Consider the following 25,695-nt stretch of genomic DNA (forward strand, 5'->3'; position numbering starts at 1 on the left):
GGGCTTAAGTGGAGAGGAAATGTTTTGAGAATGATGAGGGCAATGAATGTACAAATGTGCTTTACACAATTGATGTATGTATGGATTGTGATGAGTGGTATGAGCCCCTAATAAAACGATTAAAAAAAATAGAAGCTAACAACAATGCTGACCAGGAATAAGTTTAAAACATGAATTTATTTTTTACAAGTATATATCAGAAGTATTTTCCTATTTTCTCATTTCTTCCAAGAGAGTAGAAGAGAGCACACAAGCACATGGCTGCTAGCTGGAAGGCTGGTAGTTCGAGTCCACCTCCAAGTACCTTGGAAGAAAGATCTGCTGATGTACCGTACTTCTAAAAATTCACCAGCTGAGAAGCCTATTTAGCATAGCTCTTACTCTGAGAACTGTACGTAGGTCATGTTGAGTCTGAAGAAGCTCAACAACAATTGGTTTGGTTTGATCATCCTAGGAGATTACGATACAATGTAATACATGCCACACCTGCAAGCAAAGCTAATTCTAAATACAGACTACGAGAGCATCAAAAAAATGAAGCATATGATTAAAAGGTTCAAAATCAGGACATATTTTAGGATGGGGAATATATACTGTTAGAATGTACAGGGAAATATATAAACTCATGAATGTAACATTTGACACTACAGGAATACTCACTGTATTTATTGTCATTCGAGCTTCAAAATTGTCCACACAGCTAAGAACCAGGTCAACAGGCTTCCCCTCTTCTAATCCACCATTACTAGGCAAAGAAAACAAGTTTTATTAAAAACAAACAAGGCACAAAATGCATTCTTTGTAGACTTGATTCAGTCCCACGCTTCTTTATTTAAATCTTTTAGTATAATTATTAGAGTATATATTAAATGTGAATAAAGATCCAGTCTATCTCTACTACTGAATAACAACAATAGATACAACATAAATGCAACTATAGTACTCCTTATTTAAGAAGTTCATGTGTGAAGAAGAGTTAATATCCTTCTTCAGACTTGATCTTGCTTCTCTACTAATGTGAATGTAATAAAAACACTGGTTCCTCACTAACACAGAATTATCATATAAGCAAACAATTCTAGTCCTAGGGATACGCCAAAAAGAACTGACAGAAGGAACACAAATCCTTGTACATCAACACTCATTGCAGCATTATTCACAATAGCCAAAGCATGAAATGACCTAGTGCCCATCAACAGATGAATGGGATGAACCAAATGTGTTACATACAAGCGGCTTCAAACCATTTGTGGGAAATGAAATCAAAAGATAACAGAATTTTCCCACACACTTGCTGAAGCGTCCCCACACGTACAATGGATTACTCCTCAGTTACACATGGAGATGTTCTGTTTCATGTCATGGCAAGAGTGACCCTTGAAAGCATGCTGAGCGAAGTCAGTCAGTCACAAAACGACATGCTTTATGACCCATTTGTAGGCACTATCTAGAATAGGAAATGTGGGGCAACAAAGTTTATTCATGGTTCTAAAACGTACAAGGGCATCAGGGTAAGGGTAAGAAGTATCTAGTTTCTGTTAAAAATGAGGAGAAAATTTGTAAACCGTAAGTGGCAATGCTTCATATGATTGACATAAGTAGTCTTTATGAGTTATGCAGGCAAAAAGTTTTAAAATGGCAAATATTATAATTCTTTTAAAAAGCTAGTTGAAAAAAATAACAAAAAGCTAGTTGAATGACATTCATCATTTTTGCCCCTGCATAAAACTGGTTTCATATAGAAACATTATCTACAGAACATTTAATTCAGAATTAAATGTACAACTTACAGGTTTTATTATTGTGCTTTTCCTGACAATATATACTTTTTACTGAATCCCCCCCACTTAGACTTTTTTTCTTATTATTACATTGGGGGTTCTTACAGCTCTTATAACAATCCATTCATCAATTGTATCACTCACATTTGTACATATGTTGCCATTATCATTTTCAAAGCAATTTCTTTCTACTTGAGTCCTTGGTATCAGCTCCTTTTTTCCCTCCCTCCCTCCCACCCTTGTGATCCCTTGAAAAATTATTATTATTTTCATATCTTACACCGTCAGCTGTCCTTTTACCCACATTTCTGTTATTCATCCCCCTGGGGTGGGGCGGGGTGGGTGATGATTATACGTCGATCATTGTGATTGGTTTCCCCTCCTTTCCCCCCTCACTTCCCCCTACCCTCATGGTATCACTACTCCCGTTACTGTTCCTGATTCCTGGATTCCATGGACTGACCTCTCAATACAGAGAAATAACACAAAAATTCTTGTTTTTAGAAGGAATTAGTGTTTTCAGAAAGAAAAATATATCACTCAACCAATGCACTGAATTACTCATCAGTAGACTGTATGATAAGAGTAACTGTTTAGCTGAACTGGACTTGGTACAAAAATCCCTAAGTTAGTATTTTACCTTATTCTATCCATGAAATGTTGAAAGTTTTCCACTGTGGTGATATTATAGTTGTGTACTTCAAAAAGAACATCAGGATTAATATTCCTAAGAGGGAAAAGAGAATGATTATAAAAACTTCTAGTAAGAATGGAATAGTTTAAGCAGGAAATTAAGAGAGAAATAATTAAAAGAGAAAGCAGGAATAGTCCAAAGAGTCAAAGAATAATTAGCAGGTTAAAATAAATAGCTGTTCAACGAAAATCCAATGTTGTCATCTCCTTTTTTTTTGGGGGGGGGGGCTGGGTATAGTGTACTTTATTGATGGTACATGACAAGGTGGAGTTCTCTAAGCCCCTCCCCTTCCTTCAGGGGGTCTGGATGGAATACTCTCAGTGTGTTGGGGAATTGAACTGGGGGCAAATACTCCCCAGCAGCTGAGGGCCTCTCTTCCTCTAGTGCTGTTGCTGGGGCTGGTGGTCCAGAGGTGCTTTTACTCCTTGGAGGCCATGTGGACCATGAGGTCCACCACTCTGTTGCTGTGGCCAAATTCATTGTCATACCAGGAAATGAGCTTGACAAAGTGGTCGTTGAGGGCAATGCCAGCCCCAGCATCAAAGGTGGAAGAGTGGGGGTCACTGTTGAAGTCACAGGAGATAACCTGGTCCTCAGTGTAGCCCAATATGCCCATTAGGGGACCATCGGCCGCCTGCTTCACCACCTTCTTGATGTCATCGTACTTGGCAGCTTTCTCCAGACAGCAGGTGAGATCCACGACGGACACACTGGCAGTGGGGACACGGAAGACCATGCCAGTCAGTTTCCCATTCAGCTCGAGATAACCTTCCCCACAGCCTTGGCAGCACCAGTAGATGCGGGGATGATGTTCTGAGCAGCCCCATGGCCATCACGCCAGAGTTTCCCAGAGGGACCATCCACGGTCTTCCAGGTGGCAGTGATGGCATGGACTGTGGTCATGAGTCCTTCCACGATGCCAAGATTGTCCTGAATGATCTTGGCCAGGGTGGCTAAGCAGTTGGTGGTGCAGGAGGCATTGCTGACAATCTTGAGGGAGTTGTCATACTTCTCGTGGTTCACGTTCATCACAAACATGGGGGCATCGGCAGAAGGGGTAGAGATGATCACCCTTTTGGCACCGCCCTTCAAGTGAGCCCCAGCCTTCTCTACAGTGGTGAAGACACCAGTGGACTCTAAGACATACTCAGCACCGGCCTCAGCCCACTTGATGTTGGCAGGATCTCACTCCTGTAAGATGGAGATGGCCTTCCCATTGACGTTAAGTTTCCCATTCTCAGCCTTGACAGTGCCATTGAACTTGTGGGCGGAATCATACTGGAACATGTAGACCATGTAGTTCAGATCAATGAAGGCGTCATTGATGGCAACAATTTCCACTTTGCCAGAATTGAAAGCAGCCCTGGTGACCAGGCGCCCAAAGCGGCCAAATCCGTTCACGCCGACCTTCACCATCGTGTCTCCGGGATTCGGCTGGACAGGGACGGGAGAGGCAGCTGTCTGTCGCACAAGGAGGAGCAGGAGACTCCTTTTTTTGTTTATGTTTTTCAGTGGTTAATATAAAATCAAACAGAGAGCCTGTATTCATGATATACGAAATTCAAATTTCAGAGGCCACAAATAAAGTGTTATTGCAATACAGCCACAACCATTCATTGATGTAATGTCTACACTGCTTGCACACAACATGGCATAGGTAAAAGGTGACACAAGAGACCATATGGCCTGCAAATCCAAAAATATTTACTAGCTAGCCAAAACTTATTTATCCTATTACTTTCAGGAAAAAAAAAATTACTCCGCTCCCCACTCTACCCTCAACAATTAAGATTGTTTGTACTATGGCCCATAATCCAGGATAAAGTGTAGGTATCTGCTTTTGCAGCTCCCCTGGATCATTCGAGCACCAGGTGGCAGCAGCATCCACTTTGAGAAACACTGATCTGACCAAATGCTAGGCTGAGAAGTTTCCCAAACCATGAGAAATAAGAGAATTCTTTGCAGAATCAAAACCTAACTTTCTATAGAGTAAAAGTTCACACCTATTTCCATATTGCTGCTGCTGTTCAGTGCCCTCAAGTCATCTCCAACTCACAGCAGCCCTGCTACAGCAGAAGGAAAGGCTCCCCGCCCTGTGCGTTCTCACTTCCACAGGGGGAGACAGACAGACACACACACACACACACATACTTCCACAGGGAGAGACAGACAGACAGACAGACACACACACACACACACACACACACAGTTAGATTTCACTTAAGTTACGATTGCACTTACCTCAAAGTATACTCTGCAGCTTGGACTTTACTTAACCCTGCTTGATGAGGTTGGAAGAAAAGTCTGTTCATATTGGCTAATTCCACCTTGTCATAGTCAAAAAGTAGCAGCTAAAATGAAAAGAATGATATTTTGATGGAAAAAAACTGACCATAAAAATAACAAAGACTACACTAGCAAGCTTTAATGGGTTTAGCAACTCAATATTTATAATATTAGTTAACTTTAAGCAGGTCACGTTTTAATTCATTTAATGTTCACAAAACATAAAAGTACAGATAGCATTATTAACTGTCCTTTCAGAAATGAGGCAACCAAGACACTTGACCCAAAGGAATGCAGTGGAAACAAGATTTCCAAAGCCTAGTAGAAAGTTTGCTCAACTGTCACTTGTCAATCATAATTGTGAAAACTCAGAGGGTTGAGATGTAGGTAGTGTTCCCTTGTTTCTGCTGTTAATCTTCAGTGTTTGTCAATCAGGGCACAAACGTCACTGTTCCTCACAGATAAATATGGGTGGTCTACTGCTGAAGACTTCAACAATGGCTCATCCCTTCTTCACACAAGGTACCCGTTAGTAAACTACTGATTTCCCTGGGACGTCATCCCTTAAACTTATCTTAAAGCGTCAACAATGTCATCCTTCTTCCATCCAAGCAGAGCTGCTGTGGTTTCTAACTTGACCAGGTGGATCCACAGCCCAACATGTAATGTATCATCAGGGCTCCTCAGTACGAGTTTATTTCCCCAAAAGTTTTTAATCCATGCACAGCTTTTTCATAATATACTTTTGAAGAATCATTGGATTTTGGTGTCTTGTGTTTTCAATTTTGATAAGTCTAGAAACCATTTTATTTTAAGATTTTGGGGTGTGTGATGGAACCACACAAATGTATTGATAGACAGGCCTTCGGGTCAATATGATTGATGCCTTAGACCAGGGGTCCTCAAACTTTTTAGACAGGGGGCCAGTTCACTGTCCCTCAGACCCATTGGAGGGCTGGACTATAGTTAAAAAAAAACAACAACCTATGAACAAATTCCTATGCACACTGCACATATCTTATTTTGAAGGTAAAGGGGGGGGGGGCAAAAAAACCCGGCGGGCCGGATAAATGTCCTCAGCGAGCAGCATGTGGCCCGCGGCCGTAGTTTGAGGACCCCTGCCTTAGACACATGCACCATAATGACTGCCTGAGAAGTATCAAAAAACCGAGTAAAACAGACACAGAAAAATTACCTGAGATCCCAGAGCATTAAAAGCAGACTGGAGAAACAGATTGAGTACCACATGGAGGGAAGGCAGATCAGGTCAGCACAATCACAGAGCTTCAAGGATGGACCACACCATGCTTGCCCGCTCAGATCAACATAGGCATTTGGAGAGATGATCTAACAATAGCATGGAGTGAGGAGCCCAGAAAGGCAGCCAATAAAGAGAACTAGCTGGTGACAAAGATTCTGTGCCAACAACTCTGGAAACAAGGTGGGCAGGACAGTCAGGGACAAGGCACTCCTGTCAGAGGGAGGCCAGGAGTTGCATAGTTTTAAAGCAAGAAAACCTCAGGGAAGTGTTTCTAGGACAAGTGAAACTGACTGAGTCATCTGAGCTTCAAAGGAGCAAATGTAGACAGGAAATGCACAATTGCAAGGGGAAATACTGGATGAGAAAGAGCTCCAGGCCCTTCGGAGAATGGTTAAGTGAGAGAACTAGGTATTGGTGCAGGGACTGCTTGTCTGTAGAGGTACCAGCTGTTTCTGTGGGAGCCACCAGTGAAAAGACAACCCACAAGAACTAAAGCCTGTCCCCTAGAAATGGTCGCTATGGAAGTAGTCACCTGCTTGCCATCTGCATTAGGGTGTGCCCTGAAACACAGGTGGACTATACCAAAAAGAACATGTCCGGTGCCACCCTAGCCTCTTCTCTGAGATGCAGGGGCCCTAGCTGGTATGGGCAAGCTGGTATAGGCAAGCTTTGCCATAGTCACTACCATTCCCTAATGAACAGATGGCCTATGATGACGGGCCTCACCCAATACCCACTCTCAGAGATGCTGGCTACATGCATTTACCTATGTAAGCCCAGCCATACCTGCCATCCCCATCACCCCCTCCCTGAAACTAGGCTATAGCCATTCAACAACCTGTGGTCAGCACTCACAGTGCCCAACCCAACAACCAGTGAGAATGTTCCTAGCCCCGCGCCTCAACATCTGGCCAGACATAGCTCCTTACCAGCAACACTTGACCCTTACATGAGTTTGAAATACACATGCCCACTTACATATGGATTGTTTCCTATTGCTACTGAAGGGAGCTCAAGATTTTCAACCATCTGCTTAAATTTTAGTGTGCCATTCATCATTTTCATTTGAGCAGTTCATCTCTCCAGTACCTGATAGCCCCCTCACCCTCCTACCCCCACTGACTATAAAGGTGAATTGCTCTCAGAGATAAATAGCATCACATGACATTTTAATTTGATACACCCAACATATGAGGTGTACACAAATAAAACCTGAACTTTTTTTTTTCAAAGCTATGTATCTAAATTTTTTTTTTTACAAAGAAACCTTATCACCTTCAAAGTACTCTCCCTTACACTGAATACATTAGTCAAATCTGCGATTCCATTCTTGCAAACATTTGTCAGACTCATCGGTTTGAATAGCTGACAGCACCTCCTTGGTTTTTTCTTCACCTCTTCTACGTCGTCAAATCAGTCTTTTCAGGTCCTTCTTCATTCACAGAAATAAGTTGTACGGACTGAGGTCAAGGGAATAAGGTGCATGGGGCAAGAGAGGCATGCTGCTTTTTGCTAAAATCTGGCACACTGAGATGGCTGCATGAGTAGGTGCATTGTCGTGGTGGCAAAACCAGTCCCACATCTGCCACAAATCAGGCTTTTTTGGGGTCGCACACTGTTATACAATGTTTTCAGAACCTCTAAACAGAAAGCTCAATTAACAGTCTGCCCTGGTCAAATGAACTCCAAATGCAATATCCCCCCTCATATCAAAAAAACAAACGAGCATCGTCTTGATCTTTGATTTCATTTGATAAGCTTTTTGGGGACGTGGTGACAATGGCATCTTCCACTGGCTTCATTGATGTTTCTTTTCGGAGTCATAAAAATGGCACCATGTCTCCTCCCCAGTTACTGACCTTGGAAAGTAAGCGGGGGTCACTTCAGAGCTGTTCTTTCAAAGTACAGTATGTTTCCACTCATTGCTCTCTTTTGCTGGTCAGTCAGAACTCAAGGCTCTAATTTCCCAGTGCCCCTTCTCATTCCCATATCTTCCGTTAAAACTTAAACTGAGCTCCAAGGTAGTCCAGATTACTTCCCCATCTCTTCAATGGTCTGTCATCAGTCTTCGATCAAAATTGCACAAATTTTGCCAATATTTTTGTCTGTTCGGGAAGTTGACAGACGTCCAGAAAAAGATGTGTCATCAAAATTGACATTTCATCTTTTTTGAAATGAGAAAAACATCCATACACTTAAGTTTTTCCTATAGTGCTATCCTTGTAAGCTGTATTCAACATCACACCAGTTTCTGCAGCATTTTTCCTGAGCAGGAAATAAAATTTCACAACTACATTCTGTTCTCTTAAATCGGCCATCACAAAAATATGAGGTTTGAGTGAAACTGCTTTTATGAAAAAATTCACTGTGACCAGAGAGAACCTTCTCAGGTGATGTCACTGGGTGCACTAACTCAGAGCAAGTTGCTGGATGCTTGCCTAGTGGGAAAAATGTGTACCACAAAAATCCCCCACCCCCGAAGCTTTTTTCCTTTTTTAGAAGGAGTGCGGGGTACCCTCTCATGAGTTCACCACAATAACAGGAAAAAAATCTGTTTATAAAAATACACTCACGCAGTTCAAATCTATGTTGTTCAAATGTAAACCATACACAGACTTTCAACTGAGTAGGATGTCAACCTGGTGGCACAGTGGTTACATACTGGGCTGCTATCTACAAAATCAGCAGTTCAATGCCACTAGCTGCTCCTTAGGACAAAGATGAGGCTTCTTACTCCTGAAAAGAGTTAATAGTCTCAGAAAGCCCAGTCTGTCTTTAAAGGGTCATTATGAGTCAGAATTAACTGGGTGGCAGTGAGTTTTGGGTTCAGGTCTGCACCCCTAAATCCTGAGATGTTCAATGGTCAACTGTATATATAATTGTGGAATGATTATCTATTAAACCATATGTCTCATGACTTTGGCTTTATAAATCTAACATTGGTAGACTGAATGCTACTATGAGAAAGGCTACGTATGCCTACTGTGGAAGTTACACAATCTGGTGTCAACCTATGAAGGGGTGAAGTCATTTGGAGGCACTAGAGATAAATGGCCCACTGGAGGTGGGACACATACACACTCCCTCGGAAGCATTTCTGTTTACAAGACAAATGGAGCTACACTAGAGCCCTGAAGCTGAAGGAGCCACCTGGAGACCCCTGCCAGTGCTGAGATGCTTCCACTGCCACTGGATCCACAAGACTTTCCACCCACTGGCCTGTGATCTTCCTGCATTCGGCGCCATTGCATATGTCGCGTGAGTCTGAAGAGGACTTTCTAGATTGGTATCGGATACATGAGCTAATATCGGACTTATGGACTTGATCTGGACTGGGCTGGAATGTTTTCTCAATATACAATTACTCTTTATATAAAGCTCTTTCTTGTACACACGAGTGTCTACGAATTTTGTTTCTCTAGTCTACCTGGACTAACACACCTACCCACAATCTCTACAAATCTTAGAAAAAAGTAAAAGTATTGGTTTAAAAAAACCTGGAGTATTATCCAGTTCAAATTAAAGAATAAGAGAGGTGTATGCTTTCTCGTCTGCTTACATCTAGCCCGGTTTAGAAAATGTATTTAATGATACACTTGAAAATATTTGTTGAATGGTTCAGTATTTTCATAGACTTTTATGAATTTAAAAGCCTTTTCCCCCTAAGTTGCTATATCTAAAATAAATAGTTTTTTATTACCCTTTGCCCCAACTTTAAAAAAGGGATGTATTTTCTGTTAACTAGCAGTAATATCAGCTTCCATTTGGGTAGAGTTGTAGCTTAGACCATCAGGTAGAAAGATTGATAGGAAAACAAGCAGCATAAAGCAATAAGCCATTAGTAATGAGGGGGGTGAGATTCTAATTTGTACCTGATTTACTTCAGAAGTGAGTGGTTCTCTACAGGACAGGCAAAGAGAAATGTTTTTACCTTACCAATGCCACATCTTGCCAACATTTCAGCAGTCACACTGCCAACTCCACCAACACCTACTATGGCTACAGCAAAGGTACGAATTTTCTGCAAAATACAAAATCATGTAAGCGTTAAAAACTCTTCATCAAATATGTGACCAGAAATCACTGTCATTTACTGTCAATGGCTCCAAAGGTTTATCATACCTCATAATCATTTACAATTCCCATTCGTTTCAAGGCCATCAGACGGCTAAAAACAAAGGAAAAAACGTTAAAGTTTACAACCTTTTAGGTCATAGAGATACAGACATACATGATCACAAAATATAAACTCCAAACCTTAATCATTAATAATTTGGGATGGGAGAAGCAGCTGCCTTTTACCAGATGTAGTTCATACAACCTTAATGGGGTTCTGTCTTAACAGTACATTAAAATCACCAGGGAAGTTTTACAAACATCGATGCTTGATCAACAAGATGTTTTTTGACGTGCCTCAGGTATTGTAGCATCAAGTGTGAGAACTCAATGTTGTGTCTACACAATCAGGGTCAAAGTGAAATTCCAGTATGTTCCCATGCTATCTCAGTATACACAAATATTTAACGTTTAATACTTAATTCTCCACCATCAGAACTCCATTCCCTTGTGCCCTCTGCCCCAAACACATAATGTATATTGGCCTTTAATCTCTTTTATGTTGCTGTTGTGTGGCGCTGTCGAGTCAGTTTTGACTCACAGTGACCCTATGTGTATCAGAAGGAAACTGCCCAAGTCTGCATTATTCTCATAATTATTCTTAACGTTTGAGCCCATTGTTGCAGCCAGTGTGAAACCATCGCAAGGGCCTTCCCCTTTTTTCGATGCTCTCTACCAAGCATGATGTCCTTCTCCAAGGAGTGGTCTCTCCTGATAACATGGCCAAGTTACATGAGATGAAGTCTCACCATCCTTGCCACCAAGGAGCATTTTGGATGTAATTTCTTCAAAGACAGACTTTTTTGTTCTTTTGGCAGTTCACCAACACCATTGTACAAATATATCGATTTTTCTTTGGTTTTCCTTATTCATTGTCCAACTTTCATATGCATTTTATGAGGCAAATGAAAATACCCTGGCAAGGGGAGGCACACTTTAGTCTTCAAAGGCTTTTCAACACTTTAAAATTAGAGGTCTTGTGCAGCAGATTCACTCAATGCAATGCACTGTTTGATCTCTTGATTGCTACGATCATGAGCATATATTTTTGTTTCCTTTACATTGAGTTGTAATCCACATCGAAAGCTGTAATTCTTGATCTTCAACAGTAAGTGCTTTGAGTCTTCCTCAAAGTTGCAAAGTTGTGTCATATGCATATCAAAGTTGTATTACTAAGCCTTCCTCCAAATCTGATGTCTCATTCTTCTTCATTTAATGGTGGTATACATTTTTATACAAGGCTTCAAGTTATTTCAGCCAGTTCAACCATGACTGATGAAGACACGAGAAAAGACCAGAATGTTTAAAAGTCGAATGATCTGGAATGCTAATGGAACAGCAAAACTTGAGTAGCCTTGTTAACATGCAGAATGCATTAGAAAGTGGATTACTGTACATGCAGGTAGGCTAAAATTTAGCACCCTATCATTTAATCTCCCCATGATCCACTTAAATTTGTTCTAGTTTTTAATGTATTCTCAACCTATGGGTCGCAACCCCTTTGGGTCGAACAACCCTTTCACAGGGGTCTCCCGATTCATAACAGTAGCAAAATCAGTTATGAAGTAGCAACAAAGTTAATTTTATGGTTGGGTGGGGGTGGGGTGGTCACCACACATGAGGAACTGTATTAAAGGGTCGGGGCATTAGGAAGGTTGAGAACCGCTGCTCTAGAAGGATAAGACTGTGTCGACCTTACATCCCCCATACCTGGACATAAGAAATGCTCAATAAATGATGGAAAGATTAAGAGGGTTGGAGATGAAAGGGTCTCAAAACGCATTTGCTGAATGAATCATTCAAATATTTACAGCTAACCTTTATTAAATTTCCCACTTACCAGTGAACAGTTTGAGGAGGCAACTGCCATCTCCTATTTAGCAATTTTAACAGTTATGCAACTGTAACATAGTTACAAATGAGTAAGAAAATACCAAATGTTTAGATTTGATTTCTGAAAGTTTTCTTTGTGATTTTTATGTCAAGGAAATGTGTTACTATGAAACAGTATCAGAAGTAACTCGAGATGAACAACCCATGTTCCTTTGCTTTTCGTTCTGAGGGGAAAGTTTGTTAAGTATTTCAAAAAGTTTAAATATTAAAAGGTGTTGAATGGAATAGTTTCCACACAATTCTGATTAGAAATGTCAGCGCATGCTTACTCAATCTTATAAAGCTTAGATCATTTGGGCAACAGTTAACCCTTCATATTGGGCAACAGTTAAAATACTGTCCAGCATAAAGAGTTCCACTGAAGCTTTACCATATCACAAATTAAAACTTCTGATATCAAAACTCTCATGCTTTCTAAAAGGGGTAGGGGTCAGGATCAAAGCATCTCTTTTATTCCACCTATGTTAAAATGATCTGGGTTTTAGCCACACTGATTATTGACTTACTTCATTTTACTGGGTGGCAGTTTATATGTACGTACTCTGGAGTAAAATTTCAGTCCGTGCCTTATCATTTACTACTGGCCTTATGACCTGAGCCAAGTCACTGTAGTTTTCTAAGCTGCAACGGGGGCGAAGATAATAGTATGATTTCATACGGTAGCAGCGTGGAGGAAAAGAGACAAAGAATGAAGAGTACTTAGGCACATAGCAAAAAGTAGACTGGCAATAAAATTGGGTGGAAGGCACACTATATGCGTATGTAGTGACTTTATGTGCCCTCACAACTCTGACTGAGGGAGATACTCCGATATCTCCACTTTACAGCATTGTTGCTGAGGCACTGAAGCAGAGTTAAGGTTTTACCCAGTTACCCAGATTCGAAGAGAGTTGTGATTTGAAACTGGTCAGGCTAGCTCTAAGATCCTTACCCTTAAACACCGCACTGTATGCGGGCAGTTCAATTTAAATTTTCTTAGGAAAGGGGGAAAAAAAGAGGGGTGGGAAGGGCTGACAACGGTGCTTAGGGAGCATTCTAACGTCTCGATTTAAAGCCAGTGTCGCCCCACCCCTCAATACGTCAATTTAAGAAACAGTTTAAAATCCTTTGCAAAACGTTAAAAAATGTATGCACAGGCAATTCTATAGGTGATGTCCACCTTCTGAAAGTTACTACTACCAGTCTTCTGTGGCCCTCGACGGACTCACGGCGGCTAAAGGCGACTGAAAACTGGATACGTGTCCGCAGTAATCGAAAGTGCAGGACCATATGGCTGGCTCACTTGGGTTTTTCTAAAAAAGAGGATGAACAACTTCTGACCAAGAATTGAGACCTGGCTTGACCCGTTCAATAATGGAACCCTGGAGGAGCGAAAAGGGTGATGGAAGACCAAGAGAACCGGATAGCGGGTGGGCGCGCCTCGCCCCGCTCGCCTGCCTCCTCCAGTCCCGGGTGCAGGTCACCTGTAAGGGTTGGAGTCCACCACCTCCGGGCTCATCTTCTCGATGCGGGCGCGGCCGCCTCCTTGGGCCCGCCGACTTCTCTCCTGGGCCAGTTCCACCTCCAGTTCCTGTACCCGCAGCTGCAGCCGCTCCACGGACGCGGCCATGGCTGGGACTCCGGCCGCCAACGCGCCCAGCCCAGGCCTTCTCCGCCGCCGCCGCCCCACGCTGCTCGGCCGGCCGGACCCACGACAGCTTCACCCGGAGGCACGTAGCCTCCGCCTTCAACCAGCGCTCTGGGCGTTCTTCCAGGGCCGCTGGAACCGACACGTCGTCGCCGCTCCGGGGGCCCTCCCACAGTCCCGCTTCCGGTGCGCGGCTGCGCAGGCCTCCCACAGTTCCGCTTCCGGTGCGCTGCTCTCTTTGCTCCCCCGCAACGAAAGCCCAGCCCCTTTCCGCCTTTTTTTTTTTTTTTTTTGCCAGTCCTGCGAAATCAGGACTTAACAAAGCCTGGGGCAAAAGTGTCTACGGTCGGTGGCCTGCAGGATCGACTCTAACTGGGGAGCGAGGAGAAACATCAGGAATGTTTGTTCTAGGACTCCCAACCCCGGACGGGCTCCTTACTGAACGGACCCTACAAATCTTCCGGCTGCAGGTGCATTCATTCCTTTTAGGCCTGGGGCGGCCTCTACGTTCTTACTCGCCTGGAACGATGACTGGGACTTTGGTTTCATGAGAATGGAGACCTCTAACTCTGAAGTGCTCTTTAAATTGTAATCCTAATACACTGGTCATTTCACCAACGAGTGGACGTCACCGAGCTAGCGGGCCTACCGGTTGCTTAGCAACGGCAGCGGCGCCCAGGGTGTTTTGTAATTGGCTGGAGCCGCGAGACTCGTCCCCGCCCCCTCCAGTCGCCGCTCCCAATCCTGCTCCGACTCTCGCCCCGCCCACCGACCCCGCCGCGCCCTCGGCTGTGCAGTGTCGCTCGCGGTCCCGCCTGCCAGGCTGAAAGTTCAGAATATCCAGATCAGTTTCAGGTCTCGGCGGACTTCAGCGGTGGCAGTCATGAAGGCCCCTGCCTCCTCGGAGCCTGAAACGGCCGAGGTGCTGCCCCAGCACAAGTTGGACCTCAGGACCCTGGAGAACTACTTAAGCCAACACTTGCCGGGCTTTGCAGCCGAGCCTGAGACCACGCTGTCAGTTGCTCAATACAGGTATCCAACAGAAACATATCTGCATTGTGCTTTTCTTCCTTTTATCCTGAGCTCCTTAATTCCCCAGTCTAGATTTCTTCTCCGGCTGGGACAGTCCCTCTGCTTTCACACCGTGGTATTACTAATTTCTACGACAGTATTGGAAACCCGTTCACATTAACGATTCCTCTATGTGTAGGAACCTCTAAAAAGGATAGACGTGCATCGAGGGTTCACCGAAGCAATTAAGGCTGGGAAATAAAGAGGCCTTCTCTCAACTTTTGTATCACCATTAGATCTTTGTTTTCTTTGTTTCTAAAAGTCACACTAAGCCTGGAGCTCAGTCCATTCGGATTCTGAGCAACCCTACAGAATTAGCCCCTAGGATGACCATGGCTGTGAATCTTTACCAAAGCAGATTGCCACGTTGTTCTCCCAGAAGGGGCTGGTGAGTTCGAACTGCAGACCTATTTGGTTAGCTGCTGGGTCTTTTATCCACTATGCCACCAAGGCTCTATTTTCTCAGAAGCTGGTGTAATTACGTTAAAAATGATGGTATTCCCAGAGGCTATGAACTGGGGATTCGGATTCTAATCATCGCTCTCTGGCTCAATAAATCACACCACCACTGTGGGGCCCAGATTTTTGTTTTTTGAATGAGAGAATGGAACTGGAGGAGACAACCTTGAGAGTTCTCCTCCATTGTGAATCTGGTTCTTGTTTGATATTTTATCATAGAAAATAAATTAAAAATAAACTTTATTCTAGAAATAAAGTTGATTTCCAAATTTTGATCAGCACAGGCCTATAGAAATAGACATGGTTCCTGAAATCCAAAACTGGACTTGTGACTGGAAGTTGAAATATGTTATGTAAGCTCTTTGGGGATCATTTCTTAATCTGATCCCTGCCCATTTTGATGAGTCTCTTTATGAGTCTCATGACTAATGGAAGTAATGTGAGTGAAAGGGTGTAGATGTTTCCGTTGCACTGTATACAGGGCACTTTTTATTAGACATACCTTGTTTTCTTATGCTTCACAGGTAGTGGGCTTTTCACAAATAGAAGGTCCTGGGCCACTCTCCCCTGTTAAACTCAGTTTATGTGCTCACTTCATGCCTCGTCACATTTTGGTAATTCTACCAGTGTGTCAAATGTTTTCATGATGTTCTTGCACACCTAATAGACTACACTATAATTTAAACATAACTCTTTTGCTGCACCTGGAAACTAAAAACGTGGTGTGACTCGCTTTATTGCACTAGCCAATTCATTGCACTGGTCTAGAACCAAGTCTGAAATGTCACCGAAGTTTGCCAATTTCAGTGAAAATGAAAAATAATAAAGGAGATGGATCAGAGAGCTTGGGGCATGGAATTAAAAGTCACCATGTACCAATAAACATTGGGGGATAAACGGGAGCTGAAAGCAAAGATAACTGAGGCTTCTAGCATAAAGGTCTGTGTGGCAAACAAAACAGATCAAAGTTCAAACTTCAGCTCTTCCACTTGCTGTGGGAATCAGGACAAGTTATTTAATCCTTTGAGCATGCAGCCCTACTTCTGTGAAATGCTGATAGTAATACCCTCTAGAGTTGTTGGACTTGGTTGGTTGTTGGATGGTTAAACACTCTCTGCTGACTGAAAGGTTGGCAAGTATGGTCAAATGAAGGCAGGTGAGGGCTCTCAATACTGCTAAGTCTGTGGCTCTACCTCCACTATTTACCCAAATGGAAACCTCGAAATATTTCCTGAAAAATGGAAATGGAAGATAATGGATTTTTTCCATGAACTTTTTGAAATCCACTTACTTATATTTATATGTGTGTGTGCTTTACCCATCCATAATGTAACTTTTTTCCAATTAATGAAAAATTATTTCTGTATGACAAACAGTTTGAACATGACATTAAGAACAGGAAGGGTATCTAAGCACACTATCACTAAAATACACAGAGAGGTAGGTACATTCTGTGACAGGTATCAGAGTCCAGCTTTGGCTTCCTGGTGCCCAGGCTTCTGTACACACAGAACCCAGTCACTCTCACTTGGTGCTGACATCAATATCCATGGGAAAGCTTCAGCAGCCTGGGGATTTCTAGCCAATCGTCGCCATAAATACTCTTCATGGACTCCCACATCTTTTTCTTCTCTGAATTGACTTGGTGCCATCTTCATTGGCAGTAGATAATCGCTTCCACAGGCTCTTTCTTCTCCTGTTCTTGGAGGACGGAGATCCTGGCCATGTTTTGGTGTCCAGGATTTGAACTGGCAGCCATGTCTGGCTTGACTGTTCGATGCTAGGGGTGCCTTTACCCTCAGCACCAAAGATCTTGTTCACCAGCCAAGAAGGCATGCCACACACCACAAGGTTCTCCAGGTGCTGCTTTGGGACCAGTTGGGGAGGATGTGCTCATCAACAGAGACGTCATCTGCCCTCTCCTGCTGTGTGACTGCTGCAGTTGCTCCCAATATCTTCACTTCTTTCTCCTCCATCTCTGTTTCCAATGCTCTGAAGCTACTGCCACCTTCTCTTGGGGTTAGGATGAACCTACCTCTTCATAGCTAACATTAGACTCCATGGCCTACTAGAACACAAAGAACCCACCATGCAGCTTCTTTTAAAATGTGACCACAATATTAGTGATTGAACACAAAATATGACATGCCATTTTAGTGGAATGAGATGAACTGGATTACAAAAATGTTAGTGGATGTGGAGTGCTTTGTAACTCCTACCAAATGACTGGGTCCAGTCCACTGCCACTGCGTGGATTCCGACTGCTAGAGACCTTGTATAGATAGGGGTTTTAAGGCTGTAAATCTTTATAAGAGCAGAAAGCCTCATCTTTCTCCTGTCAAGCAGCTGTGGATTTGAACCCCCAACATTGTAGTTAGCAGTCCTTCTCCACCAGTGTGAGAAAGACAAGGCATTCTACTCTGCTAAAGAGCTACAGTCTCAGAACTCTGTCCTATGTGGCCACTATGAGTCAGAATTGACTGGATCATAGGTTGGTTTTGAGGGTACTCAAGGACATAGTCTGGTTCTCATGGGCTTGTCTTCATTTTCTTCAGCTTCAGCTAAAACGTGTATATGAGCAAGTAGAATCCAGTTCCAGGTCTGGAATTCTCCCAGTTGGCCTCTGGCCTTGTATTAACTGATGATATTGAGCTTCTCTATCATATCTTCCCACAGATGTAGTCAGTTTGATTTTGTGTTCCATCTGCTGAGGTCCATGTGTATAGTCCGTGTTCATGTTGTTTTAAATAGGTATTTATAGTGGAGAAGTCCTTTCATCCCATGCTAGGTTTGTTTCTAACACCAAGACTATTATTTTCCCATTACTGATCTTTCATCTTGTTTTCAACTTTTACACTCCATTTCCAAATTCCATCAGTAGTTACCAATGTATCTTGATTGCATGTTTGATCAATTTTGTTAGAAGTTGATAGAACTCTTCAACTTCTTCATCATTGACTGTAGTGGTTGGTGCGTAAATTTGATTCTTATTTGTATTAACTGATCTTCCTTGTAGGTATATAGATAATATACTCTCACAGACAGCATTGTTTTTTAGATTTTGAAACGTTCTTTTTGACCACAAATGCAATGGCATATTTCTTGAATTTGTTGTTCCTAGCATGGTGTGGTAGTTACGTAATCTGGTGTCAATTTGGAACTTGAGAGGATTAAGAGTGTAGGGGTGGAGTCTAGTCTGTCAGTTAGATCACAGCCAATGAGGCCTCTGTGTGGGCATGACTTTCTCCTGAGAATTCTGGGAAATCTGATTTTTTCCTCCTTGGAGGCGGGACAGACTCTCTATTCACTCCCTGGAACACACTCTACTGACAAGGCTCACTTCCTGTGAGACATCCCTGAGGAGAAACCAGATGGACCTACCCTGATGCAGCCCTGGAAGCTGGAGAAACCACATGGAGACCCCTGCCAGCACTGAGATGCTTACACCACCCCTGGGTCCACAAGGCTTCCCACCCACTCGCCTGTGATCGTCCCGCACTTGGCATCATTGTATGTGTTTCTTGAGTCTGAAGATAACTTTATATATTGGTATCGGACATAATGGGCTAATATTAGACTTATTGGCTTGGACATTTACCCTTTATGTAAAACTCTTTTTTTATACACATATGAGTTTCTATGGATTTATTTCTCTAGTCTACCTGGAGTAACATAAATGGTAAACCATATGTTTGTCAGATTCAAAATGGCTAATACCAATCCATTTCAGCTAACTAATGCCTACAATATCTGATCCGTATGTATTTCTTGTCTTTGGCTAGGTTCTCTAGAGAACTAAAGCCAATGAAATTTATATATATGTATTGAACTGTGTGTAATATAAGATATATATGTATTACACACATACCAAAAAACCTGGAATTGCACTGGGCAGAGCAGTGCTTTCATAGCAATCATTTTTCCCACTAGGTGAGCACAGAGCCACCTGCTCAGAGTTAGGGCTCCCAGTGGCATCACCTGGGAAGGTTCTCTCTGGTCACAGTGAATTTTTTTGTAAAAGCAGTTTCGCTCTAACCTGGTTTTTGTGATGGCTGATTTAAGAGAACAGCATCTGGCTCTGAAATTTTGTTTCTTGCTCTAGAAAAATGCCACAAAAAACTGTTGTAATATTGAACACAGCTTACAAGGACAGTGCTATGGGAAAAACTCAAGTGCATGAGTGGTTTTCTCATTTCAGAAAAAGGTGAAATGTCGATTGATGACAAACCTCATTCTGGATATCTGTCACTTTCCCAAACAGATGAATAGTGCATTTGGAGTTCATTCCAACTGGTCAGACTTAATCAAGCTTTATATTTAGAGGTTCTGAAAATATTGCTTAACAATGTGTGATCAAAAAAGCCCAATTTGTGGAAGGCAGGGGATTGTTTTTGCCACCAGAACAATACACCTGTTCATGCGGCCATCCTAGTGCACCATTTTTTGGCAAAAAACAGCATGCCTCTCTTGCCTCATGCACCTTACTCACCTTACCTTGCTGCATGTGACTTCTTTTTGTTTCTGCGATTGAAGAGGGACTTGAAAGAACAGCAATTTGACAATGTGAAAGAGGTGAAGGACAAAAATGAGAGGGGTGCTGTCAACCATCCAAACAGATGAGTTTGAAAATGTTCCCAAAAATGGAATTGCAGATAGGAAAAATGTATTAAGTGTAATGGAGAGGATTGTTTTGTAAAAAAATATATATATATAGATGCACAGCTTTGAAAAAAATCCATTTTGGGAGGGTACCCCCTCATGTATAAATAGATAGATAGATGTAATGATACCTTGGTTGTCTAACTCAATTTGTTCCAAATTTGTTCAAACACCAAAGAGTTCAAGAACTGGGCATATTTTTTTTTCCATAAGAAATAATGGGAAACCAAATCATTGGTTATGAGGCACAAAAATTATGCCTCTAAATTAATTTTTACCCCCCAGGACTTTAGCACAAAATTAATAGCCCTAGATTGTAGAAATAACCACCTCAAACATCTAATCACAATAAATACAGTGCATTAAATAGAAAAACACAATACAGTAAATAAAATTTCCCCCAAAATGTTTTGTACAGAAACTTTAGCCTGACTTGGAGCCCTCCTGGCACACTGGGAGCTGTAGAGAAATTGGAGGAGGAAGAGGAGGAGAAATGGGAAATTTTTTTTAAAGGAGAGTCTCCATGATTGCTGGCAGTACACTTTCTGGGACCGTTCCTCTTGGTCTTTTTATACCCTTTCTCACTAAAAATGTATCTAATTATATCTGCTTCTGCCCTCTTTTCAAAATGTTCCTTAAATGAGAGACAGCATTTTCATATCCCAGTTCACAGTCCTGTCTGTCATTGTCTTATCTGGGTGATGTTCTGTCCCAAAGTGGCCACTCCCATCCTTTTAGCATTCATTTCTTTTATTCGAGGAAATTCCCTCAGCTTCCATCTGTGCTGCTCCTTCTGAAGATCCTGGAGTCCGTCAGTGGTGAGGTCTGCACTGTGCTCCTTTCCCAACTCCGCCACATCCTCTTCTTCAGCCGCTGGGCCCTTGACCCGCCAGGAGACATAATGTCCTCCACAGTCGTCTCTGCTCAGAGCCCTCCAAGCCCTCAGAGTCTCTCTCTGTCCGAGCTTCTGGCCACCACTTTCGCCATGTAGAGTGCGGTGAAGAAACTAGATGGTGGCCAGTTTTTAGAAAATAGCATTTGGGGTCTTAAAGACTTGTTTTCAAACAAGCAGCCATCTAAGTGAGGCGCCAACTAAGTTCATATTGAAAGAAGGACACTACTCTGTGTGACCCTTGGATCGTAAAGAAAATCTAAATCCAAAGGAGGGAATGGTATCACAGTTTAAATTCTGAACACTCAGTTTGCAGAAAGCTATGGATGACAGTGAAAGCCCCAAATCCATCTTCAGCATCCCCACATGGATTAAGCCTCCCATGAATCCCCTCTGAACATAGTTCAGGAATATGTATAGTCTTGCTATCAGAACAGAAAGCATTGTGAAGTCAATTATGGCCCCTTTAGACCTATTTTAATGCTGTTTCAGTTAAAAAAAAAAAGCAAAGGGGGAAATACATGTGGGTTAAGTCCCTGGGAATTCCCTCTGAACATGGATGTGAATAGCCTTGCTAACATGCAGAATACATTGGAAAGCGTATTTTCACAGGTGCAATTAGATTAAAATTTAGCACCCTGTCATTTGATCTTCCATATGCTCCAATTAAATTTTCGAGCTAGTTTTTAGTATTCTCTGCTTTCTTTTCAATTGAAGTTTTTATCTGTTTTACTTGGTTATTCTTGTTCATTTTTTGTTTTTGTCTTTAATATATTCTGTATGTGAAAACAGGATAAGTGAATCTATAGACACAGTAACTGGATGAATGGTTCTTTGAGGGCATGGCAAGGGAGACTGGGGGGAAATGGGGAGCTAATAACAATGAATACAAAATTGAAGAAAATGTTCTAAAACTGATTGTACAACTCATCTTGATGTGATTGGAGTATTGGAATGTATGATATGTGAATTATGTGCCAATAAAACTGTTGGAAGGAAAAAATTGTTGCTAATGTTGACTTAGCCACGTGGTACTCAGCTGCCAAATCAAGCAAGCAGCGACCTGACTGAGAGGTTGCTCCTTAACGCTATCTGTGGTTCTGACCGTTTTCCTTTTAGCTTTACTGCTGGTACGACTATCTTTGGGTCCCTGGTTACACTATTTTGCACAAATAAAGTGCAAAAGAGCCCAAACAAAAACAGCACAATGACAAATGTTTTAATGCGCTAACACAGCACTGTATGTTGTCTGAGCAAGAACGATGCTTTATGATTCCATATGATGGAATACCATGTAGCCTACTATCGCAGCCATTGTTTTAACTCAGCTACAACTATATAGAGACAGAATATCACAGTCAGGAAAATAAATAAGTCACGATTCAATTTCTACAAAGTTCAAAAACATGGAGAAATAAACAATCTACTGTTCAAGGAGATGAGCTCTATGGTGAAATAGGAAAGCGAGGGAGTGACAAATATAAAATTTGGGATAGTAGTTATTTCTGAAGGTAAGAAGCACATATGACTTTAGATTACATAATTCTGGTGAAGTTTGACACAGGACTGTCACCCACAGGGGAACTGGCAAGTTCCGACTTCTTAGGGATTTTTAGGGTCCAGAGATAAGCCATGCTCATACAAGCACAGCAGTAGAGAGTTAAGTCATAGTTTGATTAAAGCATAGACTCACTTCAAACGAAAGGAAGTGGGTCCCTCTTTCCAGTTGAGAAGGACCACCTTAAGCACAGACATGACATCCTTCACTCCAGGAGTGATTTGGATCCCCTTGAGAGGTGAGGTTTTCTAAGGGACTCTGCTAGTTTTGAAGTGGCACTTCCAAAGGGGAGGGCGTTGCCACTTTGAAAATGGTCAAACAACTTTGTTATCAGTTGTTCCTCCTTGAAGTACACACATCTTTTCTTTCAGATTTATCTGGGCAGTGGCTCTGGGTCAGCGTCTCAGAATGTTTCAGGATTATCTCTCAGTACTGTTCTGCATCAGGATTTTTCCTAGGATGTGATTTCAAGGTTAAGGCGTTTGCCAGCCAGTCTCAGAGTCCTTTTTTCGTAATTTGTATCACAGGGTCCTTTGTCTATTGCCTTAGCAGGCAGGGCCAAAGCCGCTGTTCTGTGCCAGCCAATTTTCTTAATGAGCACACCAGTGTTTATTGTATTATTTTTCTTTCTGTTTTGTTATATCAAGCTATGCTTTCATTATTAAGTCTACATATTTTGTATTTGCAATATGATTTGTCTTACTGTCTGAAACTTTTAAAAATATATATTTGTAATAACTCCAATAACCTAACCTTTGGCACCTTCCCAATCACTGGAGATTTAACAAACTAAATATATTTAAATATTTTTAAATACATATTTATATATTTTACACTTATATTTATATACATTATATTTAAAAATATATTAAATATGTATATATCTGACTCCTTGGAATTCATTCTATCTAAAGAAGATAGTCAATCAACAAGAATGACTTTCTAAATATCATAAGATGATATGCACTTTAGAGAAAAACAAGGCAGAACAGGAAATGTTTGCTGGTGCCACAGGGATTGCTATGTTAAAATAGGGCTCCCAGGAAAAGTCTGAGTGAGAATGTCATTCAGTCAAGACTGGAAGGTGAGGATGTGAGCCATATTGCTCTCTGCGGAAGAGTGTTCCAGGAGAGGGAACAGCAAGGGGACCGTGCCCTGTGGGTTGTGCCTGGCAACAGCAGCCCGATAGACCCCTGGAAGGACTTTGGCCTTTGGTTTGAATTGAGATGAAGGGACAGTAGAGGTTTTGTGCACAGGAAAGGAATGATTTGCCTTTTTTAATAGAATCTCTTTACCTCTTTTGTTGAGAGTTTTCTGAAGAGAGGCTGGGGAGGAAGCCAGGAAACCCCTAGAAGCATCTCACAACATCCAGTAGATAGGGGGATATTTATGTCATGTACTAGGGTGGTAATATAGAAGATGTGGGAAATGATCATGTTCTGGATGTATTTTGAAGGATTTACTATCTGATTAGATATGGGGTATATGAGAAAAGAAGAGGAGAAGCAGTATTCCATTTTTGCTTTAGTAACTAGAAGCATGGGCCTTTCGTAAACTGAAATAGAGATGACCGTAGAAAAGATTAAGGGAACCCTGGTGGCATAGGGGTTACACAGGTGCTGCTAACTACAAGGTCAGCAGTTTGAAACCACCAGCTGTCCCCAGGGGGAAAAAAAAGGTGACTCTTTATACTCTTGGAAAGATGTGCAGTCTCAGAAACTCACAGGGGAAGTTCTGCTCTGTCTTACAGGGTTGCTATGAATCAGTGAGTTTGGTTTTTGCCGTGGTGGCACAGTGACTAAACACTTGTCTTGCTAAACAAAAAATTGGCTGTTAGAACCCACCAACCACCCTACTGGAGAGAATGTGGCATTCGGCTTTCACAGAGATTCACTCAGACCCCGCACCTCAAGTCAGTGCTGGCTCAGAGCAGTTCTACAGGACAGGGTACAACTGCCCCTGTGAGTTTCTGAGCCCGTAACTTTTATTTTTTTAAATAGTTTTATTGACATATACTTCACGTATCATACAATTTAATTACTCAATCATATTCAAAGAGTTGTGCAATCATCACAATCAATTTCAGAACATTTTCTTCATGTTCCATTGTTTTTAGCCCCCTTTCTCCTCATCCTCTCTGCCATGCCCCCAGGTAATTACTGTCTCTATAGATTTACCTATCCTGGATTTCATATACAGAAAATCATACAAAATACAAACAGGAAACAAATCCAACAATGACTTGACAAAACATAGGGAAAAACCTCAATAGAACAGAAAACAAATATTAAAAGCTAAAATAACGTTTAAATGGGTCAAAAGGAATACGAAATGATAAAGTATTACATTTTAGCCTACCTATGTCTGCCTTAATTGACTTTACAATGCTCTCTGTCTGACACCAAGCCTATACAAATCCCTGAACTATGTTCAGAGAGACTTAATCCATGTGTGGACCCTGAAAATGGATTTTGGGCTTCCTGTGTCATCCATAGCCGTTTGCAACGGAATGTTCAGAATTTAAGCTCTGATACCATTCCCTCCTTTGGATTTGGATTGTATTATTTTCAGTCTTTAAATCACACAGGCTGGTGTCCTTCTTTCACATGAACTTAGTTGACGCCTCACTTAGATAGCTTCTTCATTGAAAACAAGCCTTTAAGACCTGAGGTGCTATTCTTTTTGATAGCTGGGCACCATCTGGTTTCTTCACCACACCTTGCTATAGCACCCAGTGACCTCTTCATGGGGGTGAGTATCAAGTAGGGCCATGTCATAAGAACTAATTGTTCTGAGATTGGTGCTAGAACATCATAATTTATACTCCTGGGCCATAAGGAATTTCTATTGATCTAAGATTGTAACTCTTAGGGGAGCAGACAGCATCATCTTCCTCTCTCAGAATGGCTGGTTGTTACAAACTGCCAACCTTGCAATTGTAGGTGTAACCTACTGTGCCACTAGGACCTTTGAAAACCCATGGTGCAGTTCTACTCTGCTAAAATCTGTTTGATGGCCGCAGGTTTATTGGGGGTGGGGGAGGTGTTTCTTTCATTTTTTGTTTGTTTTTGTTTTTGTGGTTGTGGGTTTTTTGGTAGAAAAGATTTGAGGTGGGATATCAGGAACTCACATGGAGTCACCATGATTTGGAATCAAATAGATGGTAATAGAGTTGGTTTTTTGTCTTTAGCAAGAACTTGGTTTTGAAGTGTTAAGTTTAAGATAGCTTAAATATGAATGTGGATGTCAGGGCAGGGGTCTGGACTGGACATATAGATTTAGTAATCTTCAGCATACAGGTTTTTAAAGCAATGAGAGAAGATAGATTTCCTAGAAAACAAGCCTCCATAAAGAAAAGGGAAGTCTAAGTATAGGCAGTCCCAGGTACTTGAGAGCTG

At 41.9% G+C, this 25,695-nt stretch overlaps 2 protein-coding genes and 1 pseudogene across 3 annotated transcripts in view; 1 reads left to right on the forward strand and 2 right to left on the reverse strand.

The window, feature by feature from the left end:
* UBA5 (ubiquitin like modifier activating enzyme 5) overlaps positions 1 to 13,815 on the reverse strand; it is a 31,954-nt gene extending 18,139 nt beyond the window's left edge. Inside the window, exons 1-6 of the mRNA XM_004715989.2 lie at positions 13,495 to 13,815; positions 10,145 to 10,190; positions 9,954 to 10,043; positions 4,717 to 4,826; positions 2,422 to 2,508; positions 661 to 745 (exon numbers count right to left, since the gene is read on the reverse strand). Of these exons, the coding sequence (XP_004716046.1) occupies positions 661 to 745; positions 2,422 to 2,508; positions 4,717 to 4,826; positions 9,954 to 10,043; positions 10,145 to 10,190; positions 13,495 to 13,640 (564 nt within the window). The 5' untranslated portion in view covers positions 13,641 to 13,815. The remainder of the gene's footprint in view (positions 1 to 660; positions 746 to 2,421; positions 2,509 to 4,716; positions 4,827 to 9,953; positions 10,044 to 10,144; positions 10,191 to 13,494) is intronic.
* On the reverse strand, positions 2,894 to 4,143 carry LOC101638432 (annotated as a pseudogene).
* A 679-nt stretch (positions 13,816 to 14,494) lies between the features above and the next one.
* Positions 14,495 to 25,695, forward strand: part of ACAD11 (acyl-CoA dehydrogenase family member 11) — a 114,121-nt gene continuing 102,920 nt past the window's right edge. For both annotated transcript variants that reach the window (XM_004715988.2, XM_045297797.1), the window contains exon 1: positions 14,495 to 14,690. In XM_004715988.2, coding sequence (XP_004716045.1) covers positions 14,542 to 14,690 — 149 coding nt within the window. In that variant the 5' untranslated portion in view covers positions 14,495 to 14,541. The remainder of the gene's footprint in view (positions 14,691 to 25,695) is intronic.

This window comes from Echinops telfairi, unplaced genomic scaffold (genome assembly GCF_000313985.2).
Source record: "Echinops telfairi isolate 266 unplaced genomic scaffold, ASM31398v2 ScPeMD7_7422;HRSCAF=8460, whole genome shotgun sequence".
NCBI classification, from domain to species: Eukaryota; Metazoa; Chordata; class Mammalia; order Afrosoricida; family Tenrecidae; genus Echinops; species Echinops telfairi.